The sequence below is a fragment of the Culex pipiens genome, chromosome 1, assembly GCF_016801865.2.
Source record: "Culex pipiens pallens isolate TS chromosome 1, TS_CPP_V2, whole genome shotgun sequence".
NCBI lineage: Eukaryota > Metazoa > Arthropoda > Insecta > Diptera > Culicidae > Culex > Culex pipiens.
In genome coordinates, this window is record NC_068937.1 from 112,946,305 (window position 1) to 112,971,862 (window position 25,558).

The window sequence follows — 25,558 nt, forward strand, 5'->3', positions numbered from 1 at the left end:
GTGCGCGTAGGTTACGGTCAATGGCGAGCTATAACAATGCGCCATGAATACTTTCACAGAACAAAGCATTTATTGTCTCGCTTTTTATGGTTGAAAATAAAATCAATAAACGAGCACAATTAAGCCATAAACAAAACCCACCGCCGATGGTCACGACCTTTGAATCTGGGAAACAATCGCGCGACCGATATTGCGTCCAGAAATTCAGACAAGGTGTCAACGAGGGTTCGAGCATTTGCTTGATATCAGCCCAGACACTGTTTCTCCGTGACCGATGCGATCAACTCCCGGGTGCAAATACCCCGCCGAACCCGTTTGTTTTATTTCCAGTGCGATAAGAGGGTAGTACAGGGAGGTTTCGATTTTATTGTATCAGAAGTTGTATATATGTTAATTTACATAAACCGTGGTCGTCCCGACAAACTTCTTATGATTTAAAATAATCTGCTATATCATTTTTTTCATATTTTCAATACCCTCTATTTATGCCAATTTAAATCGATTTTCAATTCTCGCTTACTTTTTCAAAAGGTCCTATGTACATAGGAAACCCATGGCGCGTTGGTGGTTTTGAAAAAGTAATCTAGAATTCAGAACAAAAAAATTAACGCCATTATTTAAAAAATGGTGGCAAATAATATCTTGATAGAACAAGTTGATTGTCCACGCTCCATACAAAAAAGATTTTTTTTGTATGGACAACTGTCCATACGGTTTATGGATGGTCCCTATACAATTTTGCGCGTTAGTCATTTAAAAAAAAATGTTGACACCGGTCTAACCTAGAGGGTTAGGTCGTTAGCTCAATTCAGGTGTAAGAGTCGTCTCCCTGAGTCCTGCCTCGGTGGAGTCGGTGGTAGGCAGTTGGACTAACAATCCAAAGGTCGTCAGTTCGAATCTTGGGGTGGAGGTTTGCAATTACCTCAACAATTAGGCCTTCGGACACCTAGTTTCGAGTAGGAATCTCGTAATCGAGAATGCCAAGGCAATGCTGTAGAGCGAATAATTTGATTTTCATTTAAAATGGTCCAGTGAATACCGTAAAACGGGGTGTCTTTGATAGCCGGGGTGATTTTGATAGGTTTGCGATTTTTCCGCAAAATGAAGAGTACAATTAAAATACGTAAGGAATGATTCAGAAACATACTGACCGTGGTAGAGAAGTGTTCAAAGTACCTCAAGAAGAACTTTTCATAAAATTTTGACAAGTTTAAAAAGTATGTTAACTATAGTTAAGAAAATGTTGATGAAAGCCATTATTTTAAACTTCTCAAAGTGTCATGATTTTCTCAATGAACATATTTTTTAATCGGAAAACAGAATGCATTTTAGGATTCTTTGGACAATTTTCCACTAGGAGAAGGTTAAAAAAGTTTGTAAAAAATAAATAATATGTGTTTTTAAAACACAATTATAAAAACTCTCTTAATTAATAGGCAATTTCAGTTGAACAAATTTCATGTAAAATGTGAAAATTGTGATTTGTGCTTCGAATTCAGTATAAAATGCAATATAAATCGATAATTTTATAAACAAAACTAGTTTTAACAAATTTCAGGCAAAATTCCGACTTTTTAACAATTTTACCTAAAATTTATATGTTTTTTGCTTAAAAGCTTATAAACTTAGTTAACTAAATATAAACATTGATTTGTTTTTCTTAAAAACTATATCAGCTACTTTAGTGATGGTACATTTAACGTACAAATGAAGTTTGAACATCTTAAATATGATTTTAACAAGAAAAACTATGACTATCAAAGTCACCCCGGAATTCAAACTAAGAATTTTTAACGTAACTATTTTTCTAAACGTTATTGAAAAAACTTTTTTTCCGAAATAGTGCATGGACTTTGTGTGGTCTACCCCAGTACATGTTTTAAAATAATAATCTTGAGAAAAACCTTACCTGTTGGAAAATATTCTAAAAACAAATTGAAATCCTATCAAAGTCACCCCGGTTTACGGTACTCGAAAATTTGCATCATGAAATGGGACTCGATTCGATTTGGTGTCTTTGGCAATGTTGTAGGTTCTGACTAGAACTTTAAAAAAACCCATTTACCTTGTTTTTATTAAATCACAAAAAGTTGAAATCTTAAAATACGTATTTTTAAAATTTAGTAAATTCAATTCAGGTGTAGGAGTCATCTCCCTGGAATTAGTATAAGACAGCCTCAGTTGAGCAGTTCTCTCAGATTTCGGTCATTCGATTTTTTTTTGTTTTTTTTTTAATCCGGCTGAAACTTTTTGGTGCCTTCGGTATGCCCTAAGAAGCCATTTTGCACCATTAGTTTGTCCATATAATTTTCCATACAAATTCGGCAGCTGTCCATACAAAAATGAGGTATGAAAATTCAAAAATCTGTATCTTTCGAAGGAATTTTTTGATCGATTTGGTGACTTGGGCAAAATTGTAGGTGTGGATACGGACTACAGTGGAAAAAAATTTACACAGTAAAATTTTTTTTGATGATTTTTTATTTGACTTTTTGTCACTAAAACTTGATTTGGGAAAAAACTATTTTAATTTTTTTTTAATTTTTTGATATGATTTAAAGGACATCAAATGCCAACTTTTCAGAAATTTCCAGGTTGTGCAAAAAATCTTTGACCGAGTTATGGTTTTTTAATCAATACTGATTTTTTTCAAAAATCGAAAAATTGGACGCAAAAATTTTTCAACTTCATTTTTTGATGTAAAATCAAATTTGCAATCAAAAAGTACTTAAGTGAAATTTTGATAAAGTGCACCGTTGTCAAGTTATAGCCATTTTTAGGTGACTTTTTTGAAAATAATCGCAGTTTTTCATTTAAAAAACATAGTGCACATGTTTGCCCACTCTTGAAAAAATGTTTTTGAAAAGCTGAGAAAATTCTCTATGGGTCATTCCAGGTCAACTGAGTACACTTTTGGGCTCGACCTTCACCGATTTGGACCAAACTTAGAGGGAACGTTCATCTATCGATAGTTAATAGAAATCCCAAGTTTGGTGCTGATTGGACCATCCCTCTATTTTTGGCACCGCCCTCTTTTTTGACGATTTTCTAAAAAACTTTTTTTTTCTTTTAATCATAACTTTGCAACTTTTTGAGCAAAAGACTTTCTACAGGTTGCATTTAATAGAAAATTGTCCAAGGATTACAATGAAATTAAAATTTTATCCCTTGAATGCCCACTAATATTATATTTTAACGTTTTAAGTATTAAAATTCAGTTTTGACCAATTCCTTATATTTTTATTTGTTTTATTTTATCACCATCGTGTTTCCCGGACAATTTTACATAATAATCAATGTAGACCTCAAACTAAAATGAACTATTGGCGAGATACAGCGATTTTACTGAAAAAAGTTAAATTTTGCGCAGCTCTTGGAAGTACATAGTGTACTTTTCAACAAAAAGGGATGAATCCCGCATAGTTCGGTTTTTATATGTGAGAAACTTATTTCGGATTTGAATTCATAGGACAGAGTGCAGCGCAAAATCAAACTTTTTTCAGTAAAATCGCTGTATCTCGCCAATAGTTCATTTTAGTTTGAGGTCTACATTGATTATTATGTAAAATTGTCCGGGAAACACGATGGTGATAAAATAAAACAAATAAAAATATAAGGAATTGGTCAAAACTGAATTTTAATACTTAAAACGTTAAAATATAATATTAGTGGGCATTTAAGGGTTAAAATTTTATTTTTATCGAATTCCTTGGACAATTTTCTATAAAATGCAACCTGTAGAAAGTCTTTTGCTCAAATAGTTGCAAAGTTATGATTAAAAGAAAAAAAAGTTTTTTAGAAAATCGTCAAAAAAGAGGGCGGTGCCAAAAATAGAGGGATGGTCCAATCAGCACCAAACTTGGGATTTCTGTTAACTATCAATAGATGAACGTTCTCTCCAAGTTTGGTCCAAATCGGTGAAGGTCGAGTCCAAAAGTGTACTCAGTTGACCTGGAATGACCCCTATATTTTGCTTTTTTGAACATTGTTGATACGACCCTTAGTTGCTGAGATATTGCCATTGAAAGGTTTAAAAAAGGGAAAAATTATGTTTTCTAAGTCTCACCCAAACAACCCATTTTTTCTTATGTCGATATCTCAGCAACTAATGGTTCGATTTTCAATGTTAAAATATGAAACATTCGTGAAATTTTCCGATCTTTTCAAATAAAATATTTTCAAAAAATTTAAATCAAGACTAACATTTCAAAAGGGCCAAACGTTTAATATTACGCCCTTTTAAAATGTTAGTATTGGTTTAAAAAAATTAAATATTTTTTCGAAAAGATCGGAAAATTTCACGATTGTTTCATATTTTAACATTGAAAATCGGACCATTAGTTGCTGAGATATCAACATTAGAAAATAATGGGTTGTTTGGGTGAGACTTAAAAAACATCAATTTTCCTGTTTTTAAACCTTTCAATGGCAATATCTCAGCAACTAAGGGTCGTATCAACAAAGTTCAAAAAAGCAAAATATAGAGAATTTTCTCAGCTTTTCAAAAACATTTTTTTCAAGAGTGGGCAAACATGTGCACTATTTTTTTTAAATGAAAAACTGCGACTATTTTCAAAAAAGTCACCTAAAAATGACTATAACTTGAAAACGGTGCACTTTATCAAAATTTCACTGAAGTACTTTTTGATTGCAAATTTGATTTTACATCGAAAAATTAAGTTGAAAAACTTTTGCGACCAATTTTTCGATTTTTTGAAAAAATCAGTATTGATTGAAAAAATCATAACTCGGTCAAAGATTTTTTGCACAACCTGGAAATTTCTGAAAAGTTGGCATTTGATGTCCTTTAAAACATATCAAAAAAATAAAAAAAATAAAAATAATGTTTTTTTGCAAATTAAATTTTAGTGACAAAAAGTTAAATAAAAAATCACAAAAAATTGTTTACCGTGTAACATTTTTTCCAGTGTAGTCCGTACCCATACCTACAACTTTTCCGAAAACACCAAATCGATCAAAAAATCCCTTCGAAAGATACAGATTTTTGAATTTTCATTCATAATTTTTGTACACAGAAAAAAATAATGTAAATTTGGAAGCTTTAATTTTGGAAGGTTGAATATTACCACTTTTATGATGTAATTTTACCTCAATTTAGACTGAAAAAGTGACATTACACCAGAAAAGTGGTAAAATTACACATTTCCAGAGGTAAAATCACACCCTTTTTTTTACATAAAAGATGTACCCCTTCCCAGATGTAATATTACCATGATTTTTTTTTCTGTGTATGGACAGCTGCCAAATTTGTATGGAAAATTATATGGACAAACTAATGATGCAAAATGGCTTCTTAGGGCATACCGAAGCCATCAAAAAAGTTTCTGCCGGATTCAAAAATACAAAAATTAAAATTGAAGAAAAAAGACCGATTTCGTAGAGAATTGCTCAGTTGAGTCGCGGGTCGGCAGTTGAACTCACAATCCAATGGTCGTCAGTTCGAATCCTGGGGTGGATGGTAGAATGATAAAATGGCGCAAAAATCAGACCACTACTGTACAACTGCTCACGATACTCGTCGTTTCCACCGAGTCAAGAACGTTCGATCCATGCGCGTATTGCACGCGATTGGTGTAAAATAAAAAAAAATCCCGTTGCTGCACACGTACGACAATCGGTGAGTCATGGGACAAGGTTAGCCGGCATTATCTAGCAAGGGCGATTTGCTTCATAATTTAAAACAGAACATTAAAAAATATCTTTCAAGGCAAGTTTATGTTCTGGCAAAAAATGTCTTTGTTCAGTGATTATTTATCAAATCGAATCAAGTGGATACGTATTCCCAACATCTCGATAACAGCCTTATCAAAATGGCTTTGATCTAAATCGCCTAAATCTCCCTCCATGTATGTCAACAAATTTGTTTTGTTCGTCCTGAAACCACACCAATCAACTAATTCACGAACCACAAAAGCCGTAAACAAATAGCCAATAAACGACACGTGTCAACAATTATTGTTGCTGCTCGCTTCGTCTTCGGTTTGAGGTCTGCCGCTGGAGACTAGTTCGCTACAGCAAATATAATTAATTGAACCATTTAACCCGACCACAAAACAAATGGTGCCACCCCCATTTCCAGCACAAAACTGTTGAACCAATCTAGAAAGTTTATGGGTGTCTTTCTTACCTTATTACTCCCACCGGACGATCCACCGTGCTTGTCATGATGCTTGCTTCCGCTGGGTCCTCCACCGCCGGACCCACTTCCACCACCTCCACTTCCGCCGCCTTTTTCCACATCGCACAGCCTCTGGCCGAGGGGAGGACTCCCCCGGGCAGCCCGGGCGCCCTGCAGCAACAATCGCCTTAACGAAAAGTCGAAATTGAACGAATTCCTGCTGGTTCGACGCATTTTCCGGCTGTTTTCTTCTTCTAGATTGTAGCAGACATTCCACCCACCATCACACTAGGAGCACGCAAAAACCACAAGCTTATTGTTATCACTAATGAGCAGCCGCACTGTGGGCTGTTGTTGACACTCTTCAGAACGCTGTTGTTGTGTACCCGAGAAACAGCTGATCACAACAGCGGCGTTTGTTTTGACTTCTTCACCGGTTACGACTCCGACGACGTAGCACAAATTCTTGCACGCGCCGCACAAACACTCTGCATTCAGAACTTGATAGCGCGGGACTCTTGGCACATCAACACACTTCAGCAGGCAATAATAAACCCCCTCGCAAATTCCAGCGCCAGCTCGCGAGGCTTTTCCTTCACGTAATCTATCTATCCAGCGCCACACTGAGGGAGAGTCGAACTATTCTGCCGACTAAAGCCGCTACACCAGAGATATATCACGGCGGCGGCGTAACGTTGAAAACTACGGGGATTCCACACCGCTGGTGCCTTTCAGCTGCGTTCGCGAAATATGATAATCACACACTTTTCTTCTCTTCTACAATTTCATGAGGCAGTACGATGACGAGCTATTCACGGTGTAGTGTTGTTGAGGTCGGTCATGTTCGGCTGCGGTTGAGGACAGCTTCGTCGTCGTCTTCTTCTTCTTCTTGTGCACGTGGCTTGGCTTAACACCCTCCACTCCAAAATGCAAATGTCACTTCTAATCACATGCACGTTGCAAATATTTGACAAACAGTGGGCGATTGGCTGCGAATCCTTTTCTGAAAATAAGCGAGAAGAAAAACAAATTAGATACTCAGTCTGAAATCAGTGAGATGAAAATTGATGTCAGACGTAACATGTGACAAGCACGTAACCATCGAATCAGAGCACGCCCTTTTCAAATGTTCTACCGGATGCCTTATAAAAGTGAGTTGGTATGAATTACCCACCAACCCAAGCGACACACATTTACTAATGATGGTGGAGGCGCAGCGGAAAAATGGTAGGGGGGGGGGGGATCGTGCATTGTTATGCGCGAATGAATCACTTGCAAATTGTGGTCGACCTAGAATCTAGCACAACAGACAACCGGGGAGAACATTGACTGGGGAAAGCTCGGTGCGAGGAAAAGAATGAATTATCTCGTTGCCAGGAATGTGTGTATGTGTGTTAATGAGCTGTACATTCGGCGTCATCCATAAAGTACGTACGCTCTTAGGGGGGGAGGGGGGGGGGGTTTACCGAAGGTGTGACAATATGTGACGAAGGGGGGGAGGGGGGTTTGCGAGATTGTGACGTCACGCTAGGTTTTTTTTATGATTGCATAATATTAATTTGAAATGTGCACAATTAAATTTAATCCTCTATTCTATTTTTTTTTGCTTACTATTATTTAGAAGTACCGTCATCAGGGGTGACATTGGGTCTGGGGGGAGATAGGGTCATGCAAATTTCTGCATTTTTGTAAGTTCCAAACTCCCCTCCTCCCCCCCCCCCCTCCCCCCGTAGACCCCTGATGACGGTATCACATTATAATTTATTTTATAACTACAGGGTTGTTACGGGAGCGTCGAAAAAAAAAATCCGCGCCGACCTAAAATCTGAAACCGCGCGAAATCCACGCCATATAAAAAAATATCGCGACCAACATTTAAGAAATTTTATTTTTTAATGAAGAAAAACTAATTCAGAAAGTATTTGATTAAAAAAACTCGTTTTATGTTTAAAGGCTCCAAGAATGAAAGCAATAAACCCATTTGAAAAAAAAATCCTCAAGGACTTTAAAAATTGTGGAATTAAAGAATTTAAGAACTAAGAATTTAAAAATTAAAACATTTAAGAATTACGAAATTAAGAATTTTAGAATTTATGAATTTATGAATTTAAGAATTGAAGAATTTAAGAATTTAAGAATTGAAGACTTTAAGAATTTCAAAATTTAAGAATTTAAGAATTTAAGTATTTAAGAATTTAAGAATTTAAGAATTTAAGAGTTTAAGAATTTAAGAATTTAAGAATTTAAGATATTAAGAATTTAAGAATTTAAGAATTTAAGAATTTAAGAATTTAAGAATTTAAGAATTTAAGAATTTAAGAATTTAAGAATTTAAGAATTTAAGAATTTAAGAATTTAAGAATTTAAGAATTTAAGAATTTAAGAATTTAAGAATTTAAGAATTTAAGAATTTAAGAATTTAAGAATTTAATAATTTAAGAATTTAAGAATTTAAGAATTTAAGAATTTAAGAATTTAAGAATTTAAGAATTTAAGAATTTAAGAATTTAAGAATTTAAGAATTTAAGAATTTAAGAATTTAAGAATTTAAGAATTTAAGAATTTAAAAATTTAAGAATTTAAGAATTTAAGAATTTAAGAATTTAAGAATTTAAGAATTTAAGAATTTAAGAATTTAAGAATTTAGGAATTTAAAAATTTAAGAATTTAAGAATTTAAGAATTTAAGAATTTAAGAATTTAAGAATTTAAGAATTTAAGAATTTAAGAATTTAAGAATTTAAGATATTAAGATATTAAGATATTAAGATATTAAGATATTAAGATATTAAGATATTAAGATATTAAGAATTTAAGAATTTAAGAATTTAAGAATTTAAGAATTTAAGAATTTAAGAATTTAAGAATTTAAGAATTTAAGAATTTAAGAATTTAAGAATTTAAGAATTTAAGAATTTAAGAATTTAAGAATTTAAGAATTTAAGAATTTAAGAATTTAAGAATTTAAGAATTTTAGAATTTAAGAATTTTAGAATTTAAGTATTTAAGAATTTTAGAATTTAAGAATTTAAGAATTTAAGAATTTAAGATATTAAGATATTAAGATATTAAGATATTAAGATATTAAGATATTAAGAATTTAAGAATTTAAGAATTTAAGAATTTAAGAATTTAAGAATTTAAGAATTTAAGAATTTAAGAATTTAAGAATTTAAGAATTTAAGAATTTAAGAATTTAAGAATTTAAGAATTTAAGTATTTAAGTATTTCAGAATTTAAGAATTTAAATATTTAAGTATTTCAGAATTTAAGAATTTAGGAATTTGAGAATTTAAGAATTTAGGATTTTAGAATTTAAGAATTTAAGAATTTATAAGCATAAGAGTATTAAAATAATTTTAGATTTGAGATTTTTTTTTATTGTTTTGAATTTGATAATTTTTATTTTTTCAATTTTTACTTTTTAATTTTGTTTTTTTTTAATTTTCAAATTTTCGATTACCCAAATTTTCGGTATTTTGAATTTCAGATTGCTAAAATTTTGAACTTCGAAATTTAAGATTTTATAAATTACGATTTTGGGAATTTCGAAAAAATTAATATGTATTTTAGTTTTTTTGTTATAATAAATACTATTAAAACATTTTTTTTCCATTTTTTGAATTTCTGAAGCTTTGAATATGGAATGTTCTGATCTTTTTATTTTCGTTGTTTAAATTTAGAAAAAAAAAATATTTCTACCGATTAAATTCCATTCCAAAATTCGAAAGTGGAGGCCAACTTCTGTTACGTCCAATCAAGCTCATGTTTAGCGCCCACCAGAACAAGCCCCAATAATAGTTTTTGTTACACATTATAATGTCTATATCTTCGGGAAAAGTTTGTAATATTTGATTTACAAAATTAAAAATTGAATAAATCCAGCATAAAATTTAAAATAAAAGGTTAAAAAATATTACTCAAAACTCAAAAGAAATTAAATATTCAGAGCCGGAGATGTTAAGAAATGACAAGAAACATATAAAAAATAATTTCTACATAATCTTCATCTTCATTTTTCGACGTTTCGTACTAAGAAAATACATACAAACATTTTCAGGAGAAAATTTAATTAATAAAAATTATGAAATTCTTGCACTCAAAGAACAAACATATTATCGTAATTCCTGATAATATTTTTCTTAACAACTTGAAAGTAATTCTATCTCTCTCAATAAATTTATTTATCAAAATTGCCATCCGCGCGAAATCCGCGCCTGAGCAAAATTAGCCAGCAAATCCGCGCGAAACGCGCCATCCGCGCCGTCCGTAACATCCCTGCTCTTGCAATTTAAAAATAACTGAAACTGAAAATACAGTATTAAAAAAAAGGATTTACACCCTTTGGGCACTATGCACATTTTTTGATGAAACATGTAAACAATTTAATGTTTGACAGAAATCTAGTACTACGTTTTGTTCAGGAACTCATGTCGATCATTTTGCCACAAAAAGCTTGACTGATTAAATATAAAGTTGAATATAAAGTTTACTAACTAATTAGTATAAATGTTTCTGTAACTCTGGAAATTCTATATAAAACTTATCTAAACTTAATTTTTCAAACTTTTATAACAAGTTTAAAAACTATTCAATCTTGGAACAGTTCTTTCAAAAGATCGAAGTTTAATAAAGAACCGCAGTTCTTTTTTTGTTCGTTCCCTCTTTTTAAAATAATATTTTTGAGAGGGCTTGGCAGCACTGGCCGAGTGCGTTTGCCTATCGTGTAGGAGCCGATCTAAACGCGATTTATCGTTGTTAATTTAACATAATGGTGTTCAAATAGTGTTGAAAAGCTTATTTAGTATGTCTTCGAATACGAAATAGTGAAGGTTCCTAGTTTTTGTGAGATTTCGATGTGTTTTAAAGTGTTTAATCATTTGCATTGAGTGTTCCACGAAGAATTCATTTTTTCATTGTTTTGATAGTGCGTTGCAAACTTCATCGGTAGTGCACACCAGACGTCACACGCTCTTTCCTGCAGGGCAACACGCTGCCAGATGCGTGAAAGCTTCAAAGTGACACTTGTCTCGATACTGCTCGCGTGTGTTGGTTTGTGTTCGAAGTTTTTTTTTTGTTTTTTTAAGAGCTTTCATTAAGTATTTTCTAGAAAGGGACATGTTTAATTCTGGAAGCGATATTTTTGTTAGATGAATGGGCGTACGACATGCTCTGTCCATGTAGTGTATTGGAGGTGATTGAAAAACTAATCGGAGCGAATCAGATTTGTGTTTTGTAAAATCTATTTTTCGAAACGGTTGCCGTGGTGGAATGGAAGTATAAAAGAAAAGGTCGTGATTTTATGTTAAAAGTGCGTGACAGCGATTTCTGGTGAACTAATTTGATAACATGAGTGATTTTTGAGAGCGAAAAATTGATCCTTAACTGGAGTTTGACTAAGTCAAAAATCTGGTCTAATTGGTGAATTTAGGAATTATTTGCTACAATGTTGTAGATGATAGCAAAACAAGCACCGGTGACATTTTTTTCGGGTGAGTTCGTTCCATGTCGTGTGTGTGTGTGTGTGTGTGTGTGTGTGTGTGTGTGTGTGTGTGTGTGTGTGTGAGAGAGAGAGAGAGAGAGAGAGAGAGAGAGAGAGAGAGAGAGAGATAGAGCGAGAGAGAAAAGTGTGTGTGTGTATGCGCGTTTTGATTTCTGTTGAATAATTCGATATCGCCGGTTCACGTCGCGGCCGTCGCGCTTGATTTTTTTGCTGTTCTTGAGTACGATGCGCGGGTAATTTTGTAAGAAAACCGCTGCATTTGAAACGTCTAGTTAATTTCGGGCAAGATCATTTCATGTAAAATTTCGAGTATAAAATTCTCTAAGTTTAAAATCTTAATCGCGGCGTTATTGATTCTGAGTCCGATTCGCGATGCCTTTCCGTCGGGTCGCAAGATTTTTCGCGTTCGTCGTCGGTGTGCAACATCAACAAAACCTTGTCATACAATTTTAGCTCGATAAACATCGTAACTCGTCGTTTCTTCGTTAATCAGTACCCCACTTAACATCAATCATTTAAAACTCGTAAAAACATCTCAATTTAAAAGGTACACTGTTTAATTATTGATTCTTTAATAACAAATGATTGTGGTTCTATCTTTCCACAGCCGGCTGTCTAAGATTAAACCATTTTATTTAAAATTTAACAACCGATAAACGGGAAATGTCTCATCCGCAGCATCCGATTGCTTGCCTTGAGAATAAAATAAAATACCTTTCAACAAACACCCTATCCTACTAACAAGTTTTCAGGTTCCTGGCGCTCGTGGGGTGTAAGCACAGAGTAAATCAGCTGCCCTAGTAGCAACCTGCGCTAACTAACATTCCCTTCCCTTAAAATCGAGGTCTACAAACTGACATGGCGGGCGCCGTTGGTGGCCAATGACTGTTACCTATTCGCAACTGATCTAGCTTTAGCAATCATGGTGTTTTATCTTTTCAGCGCATTCATACATGCTATTGATAAGGGAAACACCACTAGATCGTCGAAGCCTATAATCAGTAGTGCTGAAAGGATATTACGGTTCTGTTCAGCAACGGAGGGGCAACCATGGGTGATCTCCCATGCTCATGCTCATGCTCTTTTTAAAATAATATTTTTGAGAGAGCAGACAATAATACCTTCAATTTTATCTCTGGAACTTTGGAAATCGGGCAATTATTTCCTGAGATACGGCGTCACAAAGAATTCTAATCATTAATAATCGTTTTTTTATGTGTCACCTAATGAGTCTGATATTTTCAACTGCTGAAATCTCGGATTTAATGGTCAAACAACCAATGTTGACTTATATTATGCGAAGTTTTCTAATTTTGTCAATAACAATATTCAGCCATTCCCCACGAAAACAGCATGGTTCGAAAAAAAAGTTCTCCGATCGGGCTCAAAATTTTTCTGGGGGTTCCTTGGCCGAAATAATTAGACCGGTATTTCTTCGTTTGGCCATTAGGGTGACCTACGTCGTGTTAGGGTGGTCCGAAAAATGGCAATTTTCGTCGATTTTCTCAAAAACCACCTTTTTCAAAAAATCGTATATCCACGCCATTTCATCCGATTTTAGCTGTTTTAGACGCAAAAGAAAGGTGATTAGTTTGGCTATTTAAGAAAAATAGTAAGAAGTTTCAAAAATCTAGCTTAACATATGAAAAGGTCGTATGAAAACTTAAAATGCTGTTTTGAAGGTCTCGGGACCAAAAAGCTTATGTCTGAAAATATTTTTATCAGATTCCTCGGAAAATTTCACATAACATATCAAAAAATGGTGAAGTTGTGTTTTCGATACTCTGAGATACGATTTTTTGAAAATAAAAACTGAGTTTTTCGACGCGCCACGCGCAAATATGGGAAAATGACAAAAACGGGCAAGCTAGATTTTTAAAACTTCTTACTATTTTTCCTAAATAGTAAAATCACCTTTCTTCTGCATCTAAGACAGCTAAATGGCGCGGAGATATGATTTTTTGAAAAAAGTGGTTTTTGCGAAAAACGACGAAAATTGCCATTTTTTGAACCACCCTAACACGGCGTAGGTCACCCTAATGGCCAACCAAAAAAATACTGGTCCAATTATATCGGCCAAGGAACCCCCAGAAAAATTTTGAGCTCGATCGGAGAACTTTTTTTTCGAATTATGCTGTTTTCGTGGGGAATTGCTGTATTTTTAAAAAATAGAATTTTGTCGGAAAATTATCTGTTTTTAGAACTACTCAAAAAAAAAAAAAAAATAAAGTAAAAAGATTTTTTCCCATGACCCCCGAAAAGTATCGGGGCCGCATTAAGAAAGCGGGTTTAGTGGCTTTTTCTTAATTCTAGAGTTAATTTTCAAAACAAACTATGAGTCATGCAGATAGGACTTTTTGAAAATTTAATCTAGAAATTATTGTTAACATATTAAGGTTAAGGTTAACATTCCATAGGTCGCCTTTCCTAAGATGTCGTGATAAGCTGGTGATGATACACAACCTTCCAATCCAGAAGAGAAAAGATCATCAGTTGTGTTGGTCCAAGCCGAGATGTGAACCCCGATCTACCGCTTACGAGGCGGAAGCGTCACCACTAGGCTATGTGGCTCGGTCCAAAAGTAAAGCTTGTTTTTTTTTAATTTAAATTTTTGACAAAGAACTTTGTCCTAAGGTTTCTATACGTGGTGTCAATCCGAAATTTTCGCGAAGCGAAAACGTTACGTGACGAATTCCCCTCTCGGCAAATTTCCCCTCTTTTTGGTGCACGCTGGTTGGATGAACGAACGTTTCCCAATCAGTCGATCGAGAGACGTGAGATTGATGTATCTAAAATCTCCCCCACTCCACCTCATAATTTTCGGATCGTCGACGAGCCAACAAAACTCGGCTCGGTCGGTCCCGAAAATTCATTCTATTGCTGGACGTCGACGAGGACACATCAGAAGCAGATGGCCTGGTGGCCCGGTAGCAGACGGCCTGGAGGTCCGGGAGCAGATGGCTTGGAGGCAAGGACCAGCTAAGACATGTCAGTCGCGGGAGTCGATCATTGGAACTGGCCACCACCTGGAGTGGCCGGAGGCCCCGCGGATGTTCCGATGGGGGGACATTTTCCGGACCGTAAGAGTTGTGGCAATATGGGTATCAAACTTTATGGTTTTTGATACCGGACATGAAATTTGACACTTTGGCAGTAGTGGCCACAATCCGGAGTGGCCGAAGGCCCCGCGGATGTTCCGATGGGGGGACATTTGCCGGACCGTAAGAGTTGGGGCAATATGGGTATCAAACTTTATGGTTTTTGATACTGGATATGAAATTTGACATTTCGGCAGAACTGGCCACCACCTGGAGTGGCCGGAGGCCCCGCGGATGTTCCGATGGGGGGACATTTGCCGGACCGTAAGAGTTGGGGCAATATGGGTACCAAACTTTATGGTTTTTGATACCGGACATGAAATTCGACATTTTGGCAGTAGTGGCCACAATCCGGAGTGGCCGGAGGCCCCGCGGATGTTCCAATGGGGGGACATTTGCCGGATCGTAAGAGTTGGGGCAATATGGGTATCAAACTTTATGGTTTTTGATACTGGGCATGAAATTTGACATTTCGGCAGTAGTGGCCACAATCCGGAGTGGCCGGAGGCCCCGCGGATGTTCCAATGGGGGGACATTTGCCGAACCGTAAGAGTTGGGGCAATATGGGTATCAAACTTTATGGTTTTTGATACTGGACATGAAATTTGACATTTCGGCAGTAGTGGCCACAATCCGGAGTGGCCGGAGGCTCCGCGGATGTTCCGATGGGTGGACATTTGCCGAACCGTAAGAGTTGGGGCAATATGGGTATCAAACTTTATGGTTTTTGATACTGGACATGAAATTTGACATTTTGGCAGTAGTGGCCACCACCTGGAGTGGCCGGAGGCCCCGGGGATGTTCCGATAAGGGGACATTTGCTGGACCGTAAGAGTTGGGGCAATATGGGTATCAAACTTTATGGTTTTTGCTACTGGACATGAAATTTGACATTTTGGCAGTAGTGGCCACAATCCGGAGTGGCCAGCGGCCCCGCGGATGTTCCGATGGGGGGACATTTGCCGGACCGTAAGAGTTGGGGCAATATGGGTATCAAACTTAACGGTTTTGATACCGGACATGAAATTTGACATTTCGGCAGTAGTGACCACAATCCGGAGTGGCCGGAGGCCCCGCGGATGTTCCAATGGGGGGACATTTGCCGAACCGTAAGAGTTGGGGCAATATGGGTATCAAACTTTATGGTTTTTGATACTGGACATGAAATTTGACATTTCGGCAGTAGTGGCCACAATCCGGAGTGGCCGGAGGCTCCGCGGATGTTCCGATGGGTGGACATTTGCTGAACCGTAAGAGTTGGGGCAATATGGGTATCAAACTTTATGGTTTTTGATACTGGACATGAAATTTGACACTTTGGCAGTAGTGGCCACCACCTGGAGTGGCCGGAGGCCCCGGGGATGTTCCGATAAGGGGACATTTGCTGGACCGTAAGAGTTGGGGCAATATGGGTATCAAACTTTATGGTTTTTGCTACTGGACATGAAATTTGACATTTTGGCAGTAGTGGCCACAATCCGGAGTGGCCAGCGGCCCCGCGGATGTTCCGATGGGGGGACATTTGCCGGACCGTAAGAGTTGGGGCAATATGGGTATCAAACTTAACGGTTTTGATACCGGACATGAAATTTGACATTTCGGCAGTAGTGACCACAATCCGGAGTGGCCGGAGGCCCCGCGGATGTTCCAATGGGGGGACATTTGCCGAACCGTAAGAGTTGGGGCAATATGGGTATCAAACTTTATGGTTTTTGATACTGGACATGAAATTTGACATTTCGGCAGTAGTGGCCACAATCCGGAGTGGCCGGAGGCTCCGCGGATGTTCCGATGGGTGGACATTTGCTGAACCGTAAGAGTTGGGGCAATATGGGTATCAAACTTAACGGTTTTGATACCGGACATGAAATTTGACATTTCGGCAGTAGTGACCACAATCCGGAGTGGCCGGAGGCCCCGGGGATGTTCCGATGGGGGGACATTTGCCGGACCGTAAGAGTTGGGGCAATATGGGTATCAAACTTTATGGTTTTTGATACCGGACATGAAATTTGACATTTTGGCAGTAGTGGCCACAATCCGGAGTGGCCGGAGGCCCCGCGGATGTTCCGATGGGGGGACATTTGCCGGACCGTAAGAGTTGGGGCAATATGGGTATCAAACTTAACGGTTTTGATACCGGACATGAAATTTGACATTTCGGCAGTAGTGACCACAATCCGGAGTGGCCGGAGGCCCCGGGGATGTTCCGATAAGGGGACATTTGCGGAACCATAAGAGTTGGGGCAATATGGGTATCAAACTTTATGGTTTTTGATACCGGACATGAAATTTGACATTTTGGCAGCAGTGGCCACAATCCGGAGTGGCCGGAGGCCCCGCGGATGTTCCGATGATGGGACATTTGCCGGACCGTAAGAGTTGGGGCAATATGGGTATAAAACTTAATGATTTTTGATACTGGACATAAAAAGTTGCATTTGGCCATTATCTGAAATTAAGCAGTTAAAATATGCTAATGCTAATGGCCTATCTACAATCACTTAGCTTAGAAAATTTCACTTAGCTTAGGAATTTGAATCAATGGAAATGAATCTGAGTTTCTACAATGGAAAAGTAATCAAATTAGAAACTGACGTTTGGTTTGGAAAATTTCAAAATCTACGGTAAGTTGACGTTTCCATATCAAAGGTAAACAAACAACTGCATAGCAACGTATATCAGCCCAGCAAGTTTTCTAAGTTGATTGTGGATGACGAACGTAAGTTGCAGACTTTCCTAAGTAACTACTTTACTTAGATGTTCTAAGCTAAGTGATTGTAGATAGGCCATAAGCAGTTGAAATATATTGCTTATTAGGCAGGAAGTAATAAATAGACTACTGCAATGCACATTTTTTTGTGCCACTGTGAAAATCTGTTTCTGGAAATTTAGAATAACTATCTCGTAATCATTAAAAGCCCTGTAAAGGGTAGTTTTTAATGTCTGCTGTTCAAATTTCCTTTACTGCCGCCGATTGCTTGCAACAGCCTTGCAAAAACATTCCCGCATCTTGGTAACTTTTGAGTGGTGAAGGAAAGTAGATTGATTTCACTTCGATTTCTATTTCAGCTCCACTTGCAATTTCCGTCCCCTTAGTTCGATAGGACGGTTATTATAAGGGGGGAATTTGGACCGGACATTCTAATCGAAAATTTCAACAATCATCTTGCAAAGTTCTTTGTCATACTGGTCATGTGTAACATAACCACCTGCACCTTTTTTTTTTTGAAGAGATCAGAAAATTTCAAAAAAGCTTCAATTTTTAACATTGAATATCGGACCATTTGTTCCGAGATATCGTCAGGCTAATTAGGTGACACTTTGAAAAAATCATTCATTTCACACATAAATTCCAAATGCTGGTTATATCGGCTACACAGCAATCAACTCCAGCTGTCACCAATACAACTTTAAATCTGTTGTTTTCAAGAAGTCACCTGTCCTTGGTTGAATATAATTTCCGTCTTCCGGTAAAACATCTTGCCAAGTTGATGCGCAAGATAAAGTCTCCAAGCGGCGGACGTGTGCCAACTTTACGAACTCTTCATATGGCATACCTTCAAAAAGGTATATGATGAGAGGGGGACATCCTCCATTTCTCTGCCATGGTTGAAGGTCGAGCAGGGTTAACGCGGTTTAACTCTGAGCATTTCGTTGTATTTCCAAGTTCTTTGAACTAGGGCACTACAACCCGCGCGGTATCCGACCATTTAAGGGCACGACAACTTTTTTTTGTCCATCTCGAATGATCTACTGACCTATCGGTGACCACCCGAGAGAAGTTCACGTGGACGGCCGGCGTTGTTGTTCGTACAGCGACTCAGACTCATTACGCGTGGACATCCGCGGGGTCACCTTTGCCTTATTAGTTTGAGTGCGCTGTCCGATTTGCGTGCAATTCTGCAGCGGTTCGCCGGAGCCGCTCGAAAGAAGGTGAAGAACTTGACTTTTGATGCATATTTAATTGTCGTCCATTTAGGGGGCGCACTCGCACCAACTTGACACAGTTGCTAGCCCTAGGAGCTATACCCGCCAGTTGAAGTGGTTGTTTTATTTTCTCGACATCTTTGCTGCTCAATCGTGAACTTGCTTGTAAACATGGCGCGCGCGAGATATTCTAAAGAGCTCTGGTGGAGAGTTGTTTGAAGTCAAGGCGAATTGTTGCGTTGGCCGGTGGCGGCTTGTTGAGTCGAGGGATCCACCGGCGTGTTCTCGTGCGTTCGATCCGAGAGGAAACTAGATCTTTAAAGTCACGTTCGCAATTGCCGGCCATTGCGGCGTTGTAGACTTTAAAGTGCCGGACACCACCAGCGCGCCACTAGTTGGCTGCTGTGTGTTGTGTAGCAGGTGCGATTATACCACCATCGGCAGGTGATTAACGGAAAATCGATCACAAGGACAGCCGTCTGGAACACGTCTCAGCAAGATCTATTGAGTATGTTGAGGGTAGTTACGTGGAGGTGACCCATGTGGCTTTGTTACAAAGATTTTACTTTTTTTTATTACATTTTTGATTATAGACATGTACTTCAACATAATGTTTGCTTTCTGTTCAGTGTTCTAATATATTACATGTAATTTTATGGTCCAAGTTTCTAAAGTATATTATACATTTCCATAATTTCGCAGCCGGTCAGCGGTTGTTGGAACGCCACACAGGGTTGTTACGGAAAAGTCGAAAAAAAAATCCGCGCCAGATCCGCACCGACCCCAAAACCCAATCCGCGCGAAATCCGCGCCATATAAAAAAAATCGCGATAAACATAGAAGAAAGTAACATAATGAATATGAAATTTTTAAACGAAAAAAGAAAAATACAGAAAGCATTTGGATCAGAACCGTTTTTTTAGCATTTCTTGTAACACTTTAAATATCGTTTAATTTAAAAATTTAAAAACTTAAAACCATACAATACATCACCAAATTATAAAATCTAGGGATTTTGTACTTGATAATTCTCGCCAAAATTTTACTCTGGAAAATCGAAACACGAAATTTCTATTATTTTCTTCTCTAAATTTCTCTAAACTGAAATATGACTTCGAAAATGATCCGAACTAAGAAAATGGGAAAAAAAATAATTTATTTATTTATTAATTTAAACATTTTATTATTTAATAATTTAATAATTTAATAATTCAATAATTTAATAATTCAATAATTCAATTATTTAATAATTTAATAATTTAATAATTTAATAATTTAATAATTTAATAATTTAAAAATTTAAAAATTTAAAAATTTAAAAATTTAAAAATTTAAAAATTTAAAAATTTAATAATTCAATAATTGAATAATTGAATAATTGAATAATTGAATAATTTAGAGCGTCCAATTTCCCGTCCCGGGAAAAAAATTCCCGGGAATTCCCGGGATTTCCCGAAAAAAAATATTTCCCGTTTCCCGGGAAATTTCTAAATTTCCCGGGAATTCCCGAAATTCAAGCGGAAGTATACATTTTCTTAATTTTTTGGTACTTTTTTAAACTTCAAAAAACAAATAATGCGCTAAACTTTATTTTATCAAATTCAATTTACTGTTCTTATTGAACTTATCAAAAAAGCAAAGTAATCCACTTTAACGACCCCCGGGTCTTTTGTGGTCTCTGTTGCAAGTTTCTGCTCATTTCTAGGCGTCCGAAGTTTATGTGTGGTGAGTCACCCAAAACCTCTTTTACGCAAATGGACCGACGTTTTACTTCCTCATCCGAGAGAAGGCGTGGTCAGGCAAATCTCGTCTCGAAAAATGCCACCGTCTGGGATTGAACCTAGGCCATACTGGGGTTTAGAGTCTACCACGCTAACCACTAAATCACCGGACATGGCTACTCCGGGATTGAACTTATCAGTTCGTCTAAAAATGTAATGTCAAGATTTACTTCAGATGATATTAATTTCTGAAGCATTCACTACTAGGAATAGATCTTGTTTATTTGTTGTGAAACAATAATTGCGATATTATGGAATTAAAATAAACAATTTAATTGTGTCATATCATTTGAAAATAAGTTACCTCTTCCCCCCAAGATCATTTTTTTACGTTTTGTTTACCAGGACCAAATTGGAAGAAAATTGAATTGGTATCATTAAATGTCTCTTAGAGGATTTTTGCGGGAAAAAAAGGTTGAAAATTTATAGAGCACTAGAGCTACCAAGGGCGTAAGATTTATTAAAAAAACTACTTCGTATTATATAAAAAGTGCCCAAAAAATGCAAACATATTTCAAATACTCGCTCCAAACATTTGAACACTTGAGTTGTGATTACATAAAAATGGTGGATAGCATATTTTTTAAAGTAAATTCAATGCTTATCGATTTATTCATGAGATTAAAACAGTTATATTTGTTCTTGATAAATTATTTGCCAAGAAAAACATATTTTCTTTTTTTTTTTTTTTTCATTTCAATGTTTTGCCATGAAAAACACATTTTCTGTATGATATTTTTTCATTTAATCTAAATTATCAATTTTATTCTTTATCATATTCTCTCAAACTGGTCACAGAGACGTATTCAAAAGCAGTTTTATCGTTTTGGAGCATGGATTCGTTTTACTCACTTTCTAAACAGTTTGATTTAAAAAAAATATATATATACCTAGCTACTTCTTATCAATACCAAATACTAATCATTATTTTTTGATATTTTGAACGAATTGAAAGACAAATATTTAGAAAATTTTAATATTTTCTTGAGGTTGTATTTTTTTTAAAGGTAGCCAAAGCAATAATTGAACCTAACACTTAATTCGACCATTATAGTTGCTATTTTGTACTATTTTGTTGCTAAATATTAACCAAAATTAGGATCAGAACAATTTTTGATAAATTAAAAATTTCCCGGGAATTCCCGGGATTTCCCGGGAAATTCGTTGAAAATTTCCCGTTTCCCGGGAATTCTGTAACCCCGGGAAATTGGACGCTCTAGAATAATTGAATAATTGAATAATTGAATAATTTAATAATTTAATAATTTAATAATTTAATAATTTAATAATTTAATAATTTAATAATTTAATAATTTAATAATTTAATAATTTAATAATTTAATAATTTAATAATTTAATAATTTAATAATTTAAAAATTTAAAAATTTAAAAATTTAATAATTTAATAATTTAATAATTTAATAATTTAATAATTTAATAATTTAATAATTTAATAATTTAATAATTTAATAATTTAATAATTTAATAATTTAATAATTTAATAATTTAATAATTTAATAATTTAATAATTTAATAATTGAATAATTGAATAATTTAATAATTTATTAATTTATTAATTTAATAATTTAATAATTTAATAATTTAATAATTGAATAATTTAATAAATGAATAATTTAATAATTTAATAATTTAATAATTTAATAATTTAATAATTTAATAATTTAATAATTTAATAATTTAATAATTTAATAATTTAATAATTTAATAATTTTATAATTTTATAATTTAATAATTTAATAATTTAATAATTTAATAATTTAATGATTTAATAATTTAATAATTTAATAATTTAATAATTTAATAATTTAATAATTTAATAACATAATTATTTAATAATTTAATAATTCAATTATTTAATAATTTAATAATTTAATAATTTAATAACATAATTATTTAATAATTTAATAATTTAATTATTTAATAATTTAATAATTTAATGATTTAATGATTTAATAATTAAATAATTAAATAATTAAATAATTTATTTAATAATTTAATAATTTAATAATTTAATAATTTAAAAATTTAAAAATTTAATAATTTAATAATTTAATAATTTAATAATTTAATAATTTAATAATTTAATAATTTAATAATTTAATAATTTAATAATTTAATAATTTAATAATTTAATAATTTAATAATTTAATAAATTAATAATTTAATAATTTAATAATTTAATAGTTTAATAATTTAATAATTTAATAATATAATTATTTAATAATTTAAATTTTAATAATATAATTGTTTAATAATTTGATAATTTTATAATTTTATAATTTTAAAATTTTATAACTTAATAACTTAAAAATTTAATAATTTAATAATTTAATCATTGAATTATTTATTAATTAATTAATTTTAAAATTTAATAATTTGATAACTTAATTATTTGTACTTTTTTACTTTTTTTGAGTCTGTAAGTTTTGGCAATTTCAAATTATGAATTTAATTTTTTTTATTATTTGAATATGTAAATTCTGAAATTCCAAATTGTTGAATTCCAGATTTCTTATTGTTTTTAATTTTAACATTGCATTTCGCTTTTAGATTTTGTGGATTTCGTCATGTTGTGATAATTGGGAGTAGAATCAATTCTACCTGAATTAGAGTTGCAACAGAAATTTTAATTTTTTTAATAAACCAAAAGCATTCATTTTTTTTAATTCTGTAATTTTTCAAATTTTGTTATTTGTAATTTGAATTTTTAAGCAGATGTTTTAAATTTATATAACAAATCTCAATACATTTAAAAAAATCGCTCCTTGAAGATTATTTCGAAGTTTCGTATCAAGAAAAAAAAATCAATAATTTTTTAAAAAAAATTTCTTTATTAATAACTGCTTAGAAATTGATGTCAACGAAAAAGATTGAATTTATTTAATTTCTAATAATATTTTCCATTGTAATTTGAAATAAATTCTATCGTTCTCAATTATTTTGTTTATCGAAATTGCTATCCGCGCGAAATCCGCGCCTGAGCAAAATTAGCCAGCAAATCCGCGCCAGATCCGCGCGATTCGCGCGATCCGCGCAGTCCGTAAAGTTCCAGAGTTCCAGAGAAGTATGATAAGTTTAAGACTTATCCAATACTTCTCTGGAACAATCCACAACATTATTGCAAAAAGAAATCGAAATTGTCCAAAGACTATTAGATTCCGGTTTCAATCAATTGTCCGACGTTCGTGCGGGAAGCCCCCCAGGGGGATGATAACTTCCTCCGAAACCTCAACCTCGTGGTAGACGGCAATGCCCCCTGACGTGTCGAAAGCCCGCCATGATAATATAGCTGGCCTTCGATGTCTACTATGGGTCCGGCCCAAGATCTGCGCGCAGTTGGTGGAGCAGATGAAAAATAATGCTTCGATTAAGACGTTTAGAGAAAGTGGTTATTGCACTGGGCTCTACGAAGTGTACAACCTCTGGTTTTGTCGCGCAAAACTCCACAACAAGTTGATCAGGTTGCTGCCACATCAACTCTGCATGCTGCGGCAGATGCAGTGTGAAGAAAGTTACCATTTACTCAACTTATCTTCGACATGTAGACGAAGGCTGCAATGCAATCAAGTATTGTGTAATTGAAATCACGTTTTCAAGCTTATCTGTTAAAATTACAAAACTACAACTCCGTCAAATGCTCGCAAATTTTCGCAAATAAATCAAAACGCCAATTTGAATTGGGGCCATCTGGAATTCCACGGGCTCTCCATCATCCTCATCACGCAACATCGAGCAAACAAATAACTTTTATTTTGTTGTCATGATTATTCCATGAAGTGGCCCGGAGCCGAGGAGTGGTGGTTTGTGTCAGTTCATCACCATCCCATCATCATCATCGTCGTCGTCTTCTTTTTCGCATGTGTTATCTAATTGACCGTGACACCGAAAAACGACGAAAACAGCGTCGTTTGTGCGGTAAACACAGCTGATTCTCTCCGCGTTGGCTGAACAAGTCGTCTATAGCAACAGTAAATTAATCAAAATGATAGCGAATTGATTTGCGACTAAGTTTGGCTCTTCTTCTCGGTTGATTTGCGACTAAGATGGCTCTTCATTGTGAACTTTGAATAGCTTAAAAAAATCTTGATACAAAATTCAAACTTTTTTTATTTTTTAAATTTTTTCTGTCATCCTTCAAAAGCTAAAATAAAATCCGTTGCAAATTTGTGAGCTCACATCGAAGGTCAGCGCTTCTCCCAAACTCTACCTCCACAAACCTCTACCGGGTCAAATCGCCCGATGTAAACACCTCGGACAATCTGGTCAACACGTGTGTGTGTTACCGATAAGCCGTCGCGGCCCTTACGTCATCCAGCACAGCAAACAAGTCTAACAGGGTTAACGGCGTGAGATGTGCTCCACTAATGTCCGCTGAAACTGGCCAACACTTACACACTCTTTGATTAATGGTGTGTGGCGCTAGAGATTGATCGACCCCGTTTTAGCCATCTAGTAATTGTCGCCGTTGACCAGCCTTTAACAGTTCGAGTTTTGTTGCACTTGTTGAAGGGCTCGACGACAAAGTCGAGTGGCAAGAGTTCAATGAATAATTTACCTGGGTTCGAATTGAACTAAAAGGGCAAATTCTGATATCTACGCGTCTACGATGGAGGCGCAATTCGCTGGAGCTTTTGTTCGAACAATCGATTCAAGTTCAGCGCGCTCAAGATCCAAGGTCGCGGGCTGCTCCTCACTTCAAGTGTTTATCACTTGTAACAACTTTGAAGTGTATAGCTGCAAAGTCGTCGAACAGTCGGTCATGTGGAACACTCCGGCAAGCTCAATGTCAATTCCGATTCAAGATTCTATTTGCTCTCTGGGAAGGAAGTACCCCGGGGTGAGACGATGCAGTCTTGAAGAGTGCAGCAAAGAGGAGCGACCGGCACATTTGGAATGCAAAAAAGAAGTCATGCAATTCGAACCGAGCCGAACTCAGCGCACTAGAACAAAGCACGGCCGGACTCTTTGAAGCACGACTGTGCAGCGAGCTTTAGTTTCGCACTATCATATCGAGTTCGCAGCGGAAAGTGATATCGCCAAGCCAGCCCCCCTTTCAAATTACGGTCGACAACGGTGAAAACTGCCAA

The 25,558-nt window shown here is 35.1% G+C and overlaps 1 protein-coding gene across 2 annotated transcripts in view; it reads right to left on the bottom strand.

The window, feature by feature from the left end:
- LOC120432530 (E3 ubiquitin-protein ligase RNF19B-like) overlaps positions 1 to 25,558 on the bottom strand; it is a 117,912-nt gene that overhangs the window by 53,624 nt on the left and 38,730 nt on the right. For both annotated transcript variants that reach the window (XM_052706810.1, XM_052706811.1), the window contains exon 2: positions 6,149 to 7,142. In XM_052706810.1, coding sequence (XP_052562770.1) covers positions 6,149 to 6,373 — 225 coding nt within the window. In that variant the 5' untranslated portion in view covers positions 6,374 to 7,142. The remainder of the gene's footprint in view (positions 1 to 6,148; positions 7,143 to 25,558) is intronic.